The sequence below is a fragment of the Vipera ursinii genome (assembly GCF_947247035.1).
Source record: "Vipera ursinii genome assembly, chromosome: 5".
Classification (NCBI taxonomy): domain Eukaryota; kingdom Metazoa; phylum Chordata; class Lepidosauria; order Squamata; family Viperidae; genus Vipera; species Vipera ursinii.
The window spans coordinates 40524264-40536975 of NC_139518.1; the positions used below are offsets into that span (position 1 = coordinate 40524264).

The 12712-nt window shown below is 38.9% G+C and overlaps 1 protein-coding gene across 1 annotated transcript in view; it reads left to right on the forward strand.

Moving 5' to 3' along the window:
• The window catches only part of DGKG (diacylglycerol kinase gamma), a gene marked incomplete at its 3' end in the record, with an annotated part of 87738 nt that extends 75260 nt beyond the window's left edge, over nucleotides 1-12478 (forward strand). The window contains exons 23-26 of the mRNA XM_083365084.1: nucleotides 761-962; nucleotides 9169-9289; nucleotides 10183-10243; nucleotides 12392-12478. Coding sequence (XP_083221210.1) covers nucleotides 761-962; nucleotides 9169-9289; nucleotides 10183-10243; nucleotides 12392-12478 — 471 coding nt within the window. The remainder of the gene's footprint in view (nucleotides 1-760; nucleotides 963-9168; nucleotides 9290-10182; nucleotides 10244-12391) is intronic.
• Between the last annotated feature and the right edge of the window lie 234 nt (nucleotides 12479-12712).

Genomic DNA, 12712 nt, shown 5'->3' on the forward strand with positions numbered 1-12712 from the left:
ATTATTCATCAACGAGGTCAACCATACTGAAGCGTAAAGTAATTTTTACTAGATTACCTAGACTTTTTCCATATTACTCCTGATAATATTTATACCATACTTTAAAATGTTCAGAATATTTAGTTGTATAGACCCCTTGTTCATAAATCTAATATTTCATTCACATCTACTGAGCTGTTCAGACGTGCATGAGAAACAAGAAATATAGTGCATTTTTTGAAAGTGAAACCCTGTGGATTTTTAAACTGCATGTTTGTGGTACATTTAGGCTCTGGTTAAAATGGCCTTAAGTAAAACATAGTTTAGACCAGCGGCCCCCAATCTTATGGGCACCAGGGACCGGTTCCAAGGAGAAAGGTTTTTCCGCAGATCTGAGAGGGTGTGGTTTTGCATGCCTGCATCTCACAGATGGGGCTTCACTTGCTTGCATGGACCGTGGCTGGCATGATGCAGACTGGTGCCAGTCCACGGACTGGCGGTTGGGGACCCCCGATTTAGACAGTACACCTCCTGCTGAAAGGGGTTCTAGCCATCTACACCTGAATTTTGAACTGATAGCATCACAGCTTATTGTTTAGTGTTAATGTAATGAATATGGATCTTAATAATTTTGCTTCATTGGTTTTATGACAGTTAGAAGTTACTTGATATTTAGAATGGTGAAATAAAAATATTTAAATAGTTCATGATACAGTTCAATAGATAATTCTAAATATATTTCGTAAAACCACTCTTTTATCTTTTTCTCCCTCTGTATCAGTGTGATGGAACAGTTTTGGATCTGACTAGCACTTCATTGGAAGGAATTGCAGTCCTCAACATTCCCAGCATGTATGGTGGCTCCAATCTTTGGGGGGAAACCAAGAAACAGCGCAGCTATAACCGCATGAGCAAGAAAATACCTGAAAAGTTGCAATCCTCGGTGGTTATTGATGCCAAGGAGCTCAAATTTTGTGTGCAAGGTGAGGTGGCTTAGAATTTTGAGTGCAGTAAAAGTAGTATATAGGAAGTTGCAGATATTTAGGAGTCATCCCTGTATATCTACAGTGGCCACAAAAAAATAGTATTTCCTGCGTTCAATGCTTGACAAGTTGGAAGAACCAAAAAATAAGATTTCTTAGGGACATGCAGTTTAATGAAAAATAACAACCTATTTCATCTGTGAAAATGAAGACCAAAACCCAGGACTCATGTGCCCTTAGTCATTGAAGAATTGAAAGAAGCCATTACAACTGCTTGTTGAGTACCAGAACATGCTCAAATTAAAGCATATCTCAGATATGTCTTAGCTTTCACTTGAACACACTGGCTGAAGAGGAATCCAATTTTCTGGATAACTGGCTGAACTATTAAGTTTTTTTTCTAAACATTCAGTCTGGAATCTGTTTTCATGATTGTGGACAATGTCCTCTGTAGTGGTAGAAAACAAAGCCTGGTCTTCCATGTAGCACCTCCCAGTTTTTTCAAGATTGTTTTTATTGTTGTTAGCTGCGAAGTCGTGTCCGACCCATTGCGACCCCATGGACAACGTTCCTCCAGGCCTTCCTGTCCTCTACCATTTTCTGGAGTCCATTTAAGCTCACGCCTACTGCTTCAGTGACTCCATCCAGCCACCTCATTCTCTGTCGTCCCCTTCTTCTCTTGCCCTCAATCTTTTTCAAGATTATAAATATTCCCAATTCCTTCAATCTTTCTTAAACCCCTTCCCCTCCTCAGAGATCATTTCTGGGCTTGTTGTAGTTTAATTAAATCTTTCCTAAAGTACAATATCTAGAACTGGCCACAATACTTGAGATGGGATATGACCAAAAGAAATTAAGTGATCGCCTATGATTTGGAAACAATACAGTACTTCTGCTGAAGCATAAAAATGCATTTGGCTTTTTTGAAAGCAACATCACACTGCTGACTCATATTCAATTTTTGATAAGCTACAGTTCCAAAATCTTTTTCACAAATGCTTTTGCCAAGTCAGGTACACATGTGCAGCTGATTGCTTGCTAAGTGAAAAATCCTGCATGTGTTCCTGTTAAATTTCATTCTGTTATTTTAGGTACAGTTCTCTAACATAAAAATAATTGTTAAAGTTATTTATACAATCTTTAGGGTATGAGCTATCCCACCTGACATTGTAATATTTGTAGATTTGATAAATATTCTATCCAAGCTCATGTGGTGACTTTGGACTACAGGCAACCTACCACCAGGCTGTTTTATGTGAAATTATAAGTGCAGGAAGTGCTGTAAATACTGTCTTGAATGCCTAAATTAAAGGTAGGATAGAAATCAAATAAATGAATACCTTTTGCCCTAGAATCCTAGATATTTGAACTCATTCAAAGTAAACAGGTATTCCCTGAATATGTTTATCATCCTCAAATTTCAAACCTGTTCCTTAAACTTGCTTTTCACAATTATCTGGTGGAAAATACATCTTTACTTTGAGAAAATTAATCAGAATAGAAGCTGAAAACTTGCCCTTTTCTTTGTCACCTGCTAGTCCTTTGCCATTATTATTAAGAACTTGGGTCTTTGCATAATGTATCCAAAATAAGATCATTTGAAGCTTATCTGTGCCTTGAATAAGAATTCTGGACTGATTTCTTTGTTTTCTTGGCTACCTGTGATATCTCTGACGGACCAAACAATCTCCCAGCTCATCCTAGCCCAATGTCACCCTAACCCTCTGGAAGGCTAAAAAAGCAGTGATCCCTCAGATCTCAGGTGAGAAGCTATGCCAAAAGGCTGGGATGGCCACTATGAAAGGCACACTTCCAAAGTCCCATCAGGTAACAACATTTGAGGGAGGGGGCCTGGAGCATGCCTACCCTATTTAACCTAGAAGGAAGGGCAGAGCTGATCCTGCAGATAATCTGGCTCTGTGCATTGTACGGCTTTAAAGGTCATAACCAACACCTTGAATTGCACCTGGAAAACAACTGGGAGCCATGCAGCTCAAACAAAAGTGGTAAAACACAGGACACTCAAAATTTATCTGTTGCTGGATTTAGGACCAGTTGCACTTTCAATTTTTCTTTGAATGTATTGCAGTAATTCAAACGGGTTACTAAGTCATGAGTTACTATGAGCGAGGACTCCTAGTTGAAGAATGAGTGCAATCGACATACAAGATAAATTTGTGCAAAGCTTCCTGACATCGTTGCCACGTGCTTTTCCACGAGGAGCTGGATCCTCTCTCCATGAGAATGTTATCCCATTTTAGAGACAGAGATATCAATTCTCCTGACTTTAGGAGAGCCAAAGATCCACAATTATTCCATCTTGCTATGGTTGAGTCAAAGCAAGTTTCTCCCATCCAGGCCCTTACAGCCTCAAGGCAATAAGCAGCATCACTTTTCTGCATGAGGTAGAGATATATAATTGAGTATCATCAGCATACTGTTGATATTGGACTCCATGCTCCAAATACCACTTCCAGTGGCTTTATATAGATGTTTATATAGAGAGAGACATAACAGGAGATTAGGACTTAGCCTTGCTCACTAATGCTGACTGGTACCAGTCATAGAGTCAGGAGGAAAACCACCTGTCACAAAACAGTGCCCCCCCTCAATTGTTAGAGCTGGTCCAGTAAAATACCATGATTGATGGTATTGAAAGCCACCAAGAGATCCAGAAGGGCCAGATGGAGAAACCACCCCCATCCTGAGCCCTCCAAAAGTAATCCACAAATGCAACTAAAGTCATGTTGGTACTATAGCCCAGCCTGAATCCTGACTGGAAAGGGTCCAGAAAATCCTGATGTTGTCCTTGAAAATATTGACTGTATGCTCAAGTTCATATCTTGGAAACTGTTGGCTTTGGCCTGCTTTAGCTTGATTTGGAACTTGCATATGAGCAGCTCATAATCTATTCTACGTAGCCCCGTCCACATTTTCACTACTATAAATTGAGCTCCTTTACTTTCTTGTCCTGATAATATAGTGAAACTTATTTATGTGACCCATCTGGCGATGCCCATGTATGTAAGGTAGGCTTTGAACTTTGAAAAATATGTTAGCATTGAAGAAATATTGAATTGGAAGAAACTAATAAATCATTCTCCTGTTTTATTTCTGTTTCTTAGGCCACTCAGTCCAACTATGTTTTCCTCCTTACTATTTTCAACTTTGGCATTCCAGTTTTCAACCACAAACAGTACATCTTTCAAAAAGACAAGTTGACCATAATGACTGACTAGAATTTGGGGAGATATGTCCCATATCATGGGAGGTGTGTGGTGCGGTAGCACCAAGCTGAGGAAAAGCTGGTAAAGGAGATGGGTCAGGCAGGCAAAGGCTGAAGAGGCGGCATGAGACCAGGCAGGACACACCCTGACAATTAGCCAGTTTGCCTTTTGACATTCTCACACACAATTTCCAAAGGGACTTAATTCACAATTCTAAATTATCTCTAAAGCAGCCAGCATTGCTAGCTTCCAGCTGCGCATGTAAGAAAGGATTCCCAGGACAAAGGGCACTTGCTTGCTTTCTCCCTAGGCAACAAGCTTGGGCTGTAAGAAGTCTGAGGTTATGACTACCAGCTTCTTTTTATTTATTTTTATTTTAATTCATTTCTCCTGTGTACAGCTTTCTTTCAATTCAGTTTACTTGTCCTGCTCAAAACTTGCCTGCAGGATGCTTGTCCATTGCTTATAGTACACAGTATTGAAGCATTTCCAAATACCCTTTGACTTGGGTTCATCTCTGACATTCTATATTGTTTTTGGTAATCCCTCCAGACCCTTAACATGAATGCATTGATTTTGGGATAAAGCGGGAACTTATGTTATACTCCAAAGGAGCATTTTACAGGCAGCAGTTATTTCTAAGTTTATCATTTATGTAAGATTAATTCATTGCCTATTTAATTCTTCTCAATGCCATTCCCTCCCCCAACTCCTTGCCAGCTTCCAATGAGTCTAAAGCTTTGTAGAAAATGGATCTTGCAAAGTAATGAAATATTAAAGGCCTTAAGCTAATCACAGTGTTGGCACAGCAGTGCCAAACTACTGGAAATAAAAGGTACGTTCTCGGTCATGGAGAATCATAGATCACCTTGTGAGGTTTTTCTGAAATGCTCTTCCGATGAGAGCACCTGCCTGAAAATAAGAAAATTCTAAGAATATCCTCATGGGAGACTATGGAGAGGATTGGAAAGAGCTTGGCAGAACAGGTGCTGCTTAGACAGAACAGAATGAGTAATTAAGAGGATGCTTTAATGCTGCTACAGGCTACAGTACAAACAGGGAAAAGAAAGCTGCCAGGGTGGTGAAATAGCACTTTCTCCAGAATATTCCTTTCTGACTAATGCATGAAAGTCCAAGTGGAGAGGCCTGAGGCGGGATGAGTGCTGCAACAAATCTGTAGGCGTTTACAGCACGATCCTCCAAAAAAAAAAAGCATTGGGCATGATCTTCATTGGGAACAATGCACAGCAACTTTGAAATACTTTCTCACTAATGGTTGCCTCAGTTGCAGTGGGTAGCTTTCTAAGGACTGCAACTTCAAAGCAATAAGCAGGAAGTTGCAAATATATGATCTGTGGGCCATATCTACCCCCACCCCCCACCCTGCAAGTTTCCCAGCCTATAAATGTTCCCCTTCACTACTTTTCTTGTGGAATGAGACAAATGGGTTCATGCATAGCAGCAATGTAAGTTTACAGGTTACCTTTATAACACATCCACAAATGATAATGGCTAACCAGCTTGAAAACTAATAATCAGATATGTCAGGACAAGGTTTATAGGGAGGAGCAGTTTCTTAATACTATCAATTATTACTTTTTGCAGCAGCTTTTTCTGTAGGATAATACAAAAAGGGATTTTTAAAAAGCTAATCTTGAATCACGTGGAGGATTTAGCAGTACAATTTTACATGAGTCATCACTAACCTAATCCTCAAAAGAATACATTTTGTTGTTCCCCAAATACGTATGTTACAGCAAGGCTTTATAGGATTTTACATACAGGTAGATCTGAATAACAATTTCATTTTCTATCTTTTGGAAAAAGAAAACAATTGTATAGGGAACACACTCCAGATTCAGATTCACCCATGGCATAAAGATATCTCACAGATCATTTTTAGATGATGTGTTTTTATGATGCAGCTTTTGATTATCTCCAGCCTACCCACAGAGGTACCCTAAATTGGTCCTTAGCCATTTTAAAGTAGCATTTTCTACCTTTTTCAACACATTCTTAAGAAGAACCTGCAATGGCTCATTCACAAATCTGGTGAGGATGCAGTCAGAATTCCTATTGTCCAACTAAGGTTGCCACAGGCTTACATCTTCATCTCTGGTTAAAGCACTTCCATCCCTGGCCATTTTGCTTTCAGCTGCAGGAACCCCTGGTTTCTGTAGAAGCATTTGCCCATGTAATACCTAACTTACATTTCACAAAGCATAGCATGGCTTCCTTATGTACACTGATATGTGTCAGCCTTTTTGTAGATCACTAGACCTACTATTGAATATTCAAAAGTTTTACAAAGATCAGTAAGCCTGCCTATGACTAAAAATAGGATCTGCTAGGATCTGTTTAAACGGGGAGGTATGTATTGCTGATTCTACTCGAGTTTGCTACAGCTTTCTGCTGTTTCTGCTGACAAGGGTTTGGCATGGCTGTGTTTTCTGCTGCTTCTATTATTTTGGGAGTAAGGCAGCATTATTTTTTTAGTGATGCCATTTTGCATTTTTCATTGGATACATTTGGATGCTGATATGTCCATTCACTTTTCCCCATAGGTCTTACCAATTTGGAAGCTGGAGGGAAATTGACAAGAGTAGTGCTAGTTTTCCCTTCTATCCCAAGTGACAGAGGTGGTAAATCTCTCTATAAGCTTACCAGACTTATAGAAGACTGGTAACCTTTTGTCCAAAAATAACCCAGCTGACAAGTTAAGGATGGCCCAGGATAAGGCAGAAAGGCACTGCATTAGTGTGCTGTGTAAGCTCCTTTCTCCAGACCAGCAACCTGTTGAACTGTATTCTGAACTAGCTTGAGTGATCTGTCACACAGACAATGTGAATACAGCTAAAACCTCTGTCCAACCTGTTCCATCACACTTTCAGAAGAATGATTGGTGGTTGTTTTTCTGACTATCTACTGATTCTGAGAGGTGGTAGAAATAACACCAAAAAAAATCTACTAAATCTTGCCTTTAACTTGTGTCACTGGCAAGCATTTTTGCTGATGCAAATTAGAGTTCAGCCATCATGGCAACACATATTATCCTGGCTTGTTTCTCTGATAACTCAGATTCTGAAGGAATACGCACAAATGTGGAAGGAAACAATCTTTGAAGACTATTCCTATGCTTCAGAGATGAAATCTATTGTTCCAAATATCTTTCCAGAGTAGAAAAAAGAATAATTTGAGGCCATTAGTGTTTAGTTTTGAAGTTTTTCAGGCAAGACCTCATTTGAGAAAATTAAATATGCTATTTTGGGGTGCTGCAGAACAAATGACTCCAACTTTGGCACTGCAGATTCATCCTGGCACAGGCCAGATATCTATATTTCAAAAGACAAAGGTCTCACATTTGCTTTGTTCTCACATTTGTTTCTTCTTGTCTGTCATTCATTTTCATTCCATGCTACACTTTTCTCCTTGCACAGCAAAGGCAACCAAACAGAAACCATGCATGTGCGCAGTAGGGTTTGCCAAATGAAGAACCCAAAGAGATGAAGCAAGCCTACTTATTTATCCTTAGCTGCATCATCTTTCTGAGTGCTGAAAAAAGTTTAATCCTTGACCCAAATAGGGAAGTCATTTGTGTTCAAAACCACAAATTGATAACATCTGTGCATTTGGTAATAGTCTTGGATCACACAAACATCAAGTGCACAAATCTTTCTGAAAATGAGTAGAATTTACATGAAAAGTGCTGCCAAATGCAGAAATATTACCCCTGTTGCTTTGCTTTTGAAGCACTGTCACTGTTACAGTGCTTCCCTCATAATGTGATTCTTTTCCCAATAAAGTCTTTTTAATGAAATTTAATGAAATTAAATGAAATATTTGGAACATGCTCACTGGAGCATCAAAAGCACCCATAGGCAACGTGCAGGGGATCACCGGATCACAAGTCGTGGGACTGCATACATTACCTGTAACTTAGCCTTGTAAGAAAAAAATTGAACTGAGAGCTGTAGCCAACTCATTTCAAAGCAAAATGTGGAGAATGGTCATAAAAATTTAATCCTAGCAAAAAGAAAATCATGCTCCTGAGTTAACCAAAACTTCCATTAAGGTGAACAAGTAAAATAACCTTTTATTGATTCAGACTATTGACAAATTTAGCATGCTTCTTATATTATTTTTCCAGGCAACTCAGAACAGCATTTAAATAGATAGAAATAGTATCTCATCCAGTCACTGACCTGTATAGCTTCTACATACTAATAGTAACTTTCCAAAGATAGGTGTATTTGTAGACCTGCAATCTGAATATTTTAAATGAACTTGGGGAATTCTGCAATAAAAGATGAGGTTGACAAAGAACTGCTCCAAACATTGCCTTCAAACTCTTGTTTCCAGTCCTTTCAGGACAGTGGATTCATTTGGAAATAAAGTTGCGTTTGACTGATATATACACAGAAAGACAGTCATGCTAAAGACGTTTTGCCCATTCATGAAATGGATACCAACCAGTTGGGGTTAAATGCCCATTTTTCCAAAATGCAGGCCAATGCAGTAAAGTTCAGAGACTTGGCCAAGAAACAGAAGTAGATGTGAGCCCCCAAACTAAATCACAACATTTTCTCCACCAATCACAAGAAAGTTCCTATTTCAGAAGGTACACTGGTAAAGTGAAAAAAAAATGACAGTCCAGATGTACACAACAGATGAGCAAAACTTACATAGAAAATATCATCCCCTTTAGTCTATCTGGACACTGTTACTACCTCCAATGATTAGATAGATGATAGAAGATGATAGACAGACAGACAGCTATAGATATATCAACTTTTCAATTAAAACAATTTTAATTTAAAACATCATCAAGGAGTATTAGAACCTTGCAAATAAGTACCCTAATGTCCATAGCCACTACATGAAGAACAGCAGTATAAGCAATCTTCAGCTTTGCATTAAACGCAATAAAAGGGCCACAAGTTTTTTTTTTGTTTAATAATAATCTATCTTTCTTTCATTAGATCTTAGTGATCAGCTCTTGGAGGTTGTTGGTCTTGAAGGGGCAATGGAAATGGGACAGATCTATACTGGACTGAAAAGTGCTGGAAAGAGATTGGCCCAGTGTTCCTCTGTTGCCATCAGGTACCTACTTTGAGGCTTTGGTTCTAATATGATTTTTTTTTTGGCCAGTTTGGAAGGTATTATAGTAAGAGACAAAAAAGAATCAGGCACTTCCTGGTATCCGTTTCTTTTGTGTGCTAATATTCTAATACCCTGTTCTAAAGACCAAATCTGAATTTTCTGTGGTTTGCCATGGCCTGAAAAACTTATCAGGTCTATAAAATAAAGCTGGTTGGAAACATAAGGAAGAAGATTTCATCCTGCAGTGGATAAACAATGGCTAGAAAGTTGATGAAAATAAAGCACTTTACTTAGAAGGCATTATGTTTTCCCAGAATTTCAGCATGTTCTAAAAAGAGACAAAATGAGATGAGAGAATGAGATGAGGAGCCATTCAAAAACAGGGGAACCCAGGACAAAGGAGAATAAGGTGCCTGCTCTTACATTAAGAAATAGGAAAAGGATGTAGTTTTTATAGAGCCAAACTCAACATACCTCAAGACTATATTGGATAAAACACAGTTGCCTCTATTTGCAATTGCACATATGATAGATGAGTTAAGCAAAGAATGATAAAGGTGTGTTGAGACATGTAAACGGAGCATGCCTTCTTGTGCCCCTATGCTATTGCTTCTGTGGTTCCTAGAAATCCTAACTACGCTAACAAGAAGCATGTTCATACAACACACTGATCTACAAATTAGCCAGTCCATTTTTTATCATAGTATTGGAACCATCCTGTTAATTTATGGTTCATTTATCATTCAACACTTAACATTAGGTGATGATTCAGTGACTACAATTAGATAGCATCATCTTGTATATCTCACTCTTTTCATTATTGACAGCTTAGAGCAAGACAGAATTCAGTTCTGGCTAGTTTTCCTTCTTACAAGACTGTTTGTGTATTGCAGAACAACCAAACTGTTGCCCATGCAAGTGGATGGAGAGCCTTGGATGCAACCACCTTGTACAGTGAGTAGTTGAAACACAGAAAAGTCTGAATGCTATTAAAGGAGTTTATTTATTAGAGCAAGAAGCTCTGAGAAGTGGTTGGTTGTTGTTTTTTTTTAAAATAAGCTACAGAAGAGACTCTGATATGCAAATGAGTATTATAGAACAATATCTTGCAGAGAAGCAGGGCTTTTTTTGTCATGGAACCCCCAGAACGGAGTTCCGGCACCTTTTTTGGATGGAACCTTGTAGGTTAGGCAAGGCGAGAGTTCCGGCACCTTTTTTTTTTTTGAAAAAAAGCACTGCAGAGAAGTATTCAAAGTGAAAAGAACGGCTCTTTGAATTCCTATGTATACTTCACTTAATGATGGTAATTGGATCAGAATTTCCATCACTAAGAGATGCAATCAAAGTGTGACATCATCTGATCTTACAGCTTAGTGATAGCAGTTCCAGCCATCTCTGGATGTGGTCGCTAAGTAAGAATCTCACATGACCATAATTTCTGACTTCCTGCCAGCTTCCCCATTGACTTCTCAACAGTTCCACTTTGAACCACATATAGGTTCTTCTATAGGCAGCAAAAACTCTACTTCGCTTTGATTTCACTCATGGGAAGATAGCAGAGAAGATTGCAAAACATGATCATGTGATTGAGGGATGCTGCAAATGTCATATTTTTTGAACTTATTACAAAACATCCAAATCACAATCAAATGAACTGCAGGCACATTGCAATGACCACAACTAACATGACTCATCATACAGTATGTCCCCTTCATTGAGATCATCACAAGTTTAAATGGTCACTGAATGAATGGTTATTAAACAAGGACCAAACATTTTCCTAAAGCCAATTGTTCCAATAATCTGGAACTATCTAGGGTTTGGATTTCAGTTTTTGAATCACGTTGGATGCTACTTCCCAACTTTCTCATTGCTTTGAGGATCTCACCTTATGACAGTTGACTGGCCAGGCAAGATATGCTGGATGTGCCTTTCTGGAGAGCCTGTTACACTTCTTGAGTCATCTTGGGCTGTGGTGGAGAAGATGACCTGTTCTTCTGCTGCCTCCACAACCACTTATAAGGCTTAATGGCTGAACTATCTCAGTGCTATCTCCAATTCAGTCTGATAAGGAACTTTTTTATTTGCCATAGAGAACTAAACAGACTTGTTTTATCTTTCCCTGAAGCAACAGGAGTGGGGGTGTATCTGTGAGCCAGATCCTGCTTGGTACTGATTTTCTTTGGTCATGGAAGAAAGGCCTTCAGATCAGGAAGAGCAGAATACCTGGCAGGTTTATGCCATGTTTAGGTGACTGTAGGAAAAGATTGATATTCCCCCTAGCTGCCAAACAATTGCTCATGTGCTCTAATCTAGGGGAAATGTTACATTGCCACCTGGAAAGAGATTATAACAGTCCTGTTGCAATATTCTGGGGTCATCAGATTGGGGAACTCTGCAGCAAAATGCTATCATATAAAAGCAAGGCTACATGCCCTAAACCATAGAGTAGTAGATTCAGCAGATACCACTTCCACCTTCTGCAAATAAACAACATAGGTGAAGTAATTACTTTCTTAGTTCTTCCAAACAGCTTGTCCTCTGTTGGAGCCAGTCCTTGTAGCAGCAATAAACTAGCATAAATAGACATTGACAAAAGGGAAATGTTAATGTTTATCTCAGCTAATAGAAAATCTTTGCCCTTTCCATAGTCCCTTGAAATAGTTTCTATCTAGAAAGAGCAATCACCTAATCATAATATAATGAGAACTGGTTGAAACAGTTGGATACTGAAGAAAATATAAGGAGAAAATTAATGTCGTCTTTAAACATTTGAAGAACTGAGAACCAGGTAAAGAAGCTTTCCAGATTGCAAAACAAAGCAATGAGTCAAAATTAAGGGGATGCAGATTGCAACTAACTAGGAGGAGAAACATCTAAAAATAAATGTGTGAAGTGGAATAGACTGCCTTAGAACATAGTGGGTTTTCCTTTGCTCAAGATGTTTGAGATAAGATGGACCTGCATGTATCAGAGTTATTGTTGTTGCCTCCTGCCTCATAATTCTGTATGAAATACAGGATTTTACTATTCCAAATTATCTCCAAAGGCCTTTTCATTTCAATGATTTTGTGACTTTGACTTCCATCCTTTTGCTTCCAGATTAAAATAATCCACAAAAGCCAAGTGCCAATGTTGTTAGGACCTCCCCAAAAGAGCAGCTTTTTCTTCCTGAGGAGAAGAAACTGAACTCGAGACTAATTTTCAATCAAGCAAAGAACAACCTTCAGAAGCAGCATTTCTCCATTCCAGTGGCAACCACCCAGGGAAGGTCTGCAGAAAAGAAATCTTAATCCCTCCAGATTCCTGGCTTCTGAATCTGCTTTGGAAACGTCAGTCTGGAGGCAGCATTATGAACTCTTAGTAGAAAATAACAGGGTTGACATACGGCAGTCAAACTGAAATAGCAGTGTGGGTTCATAT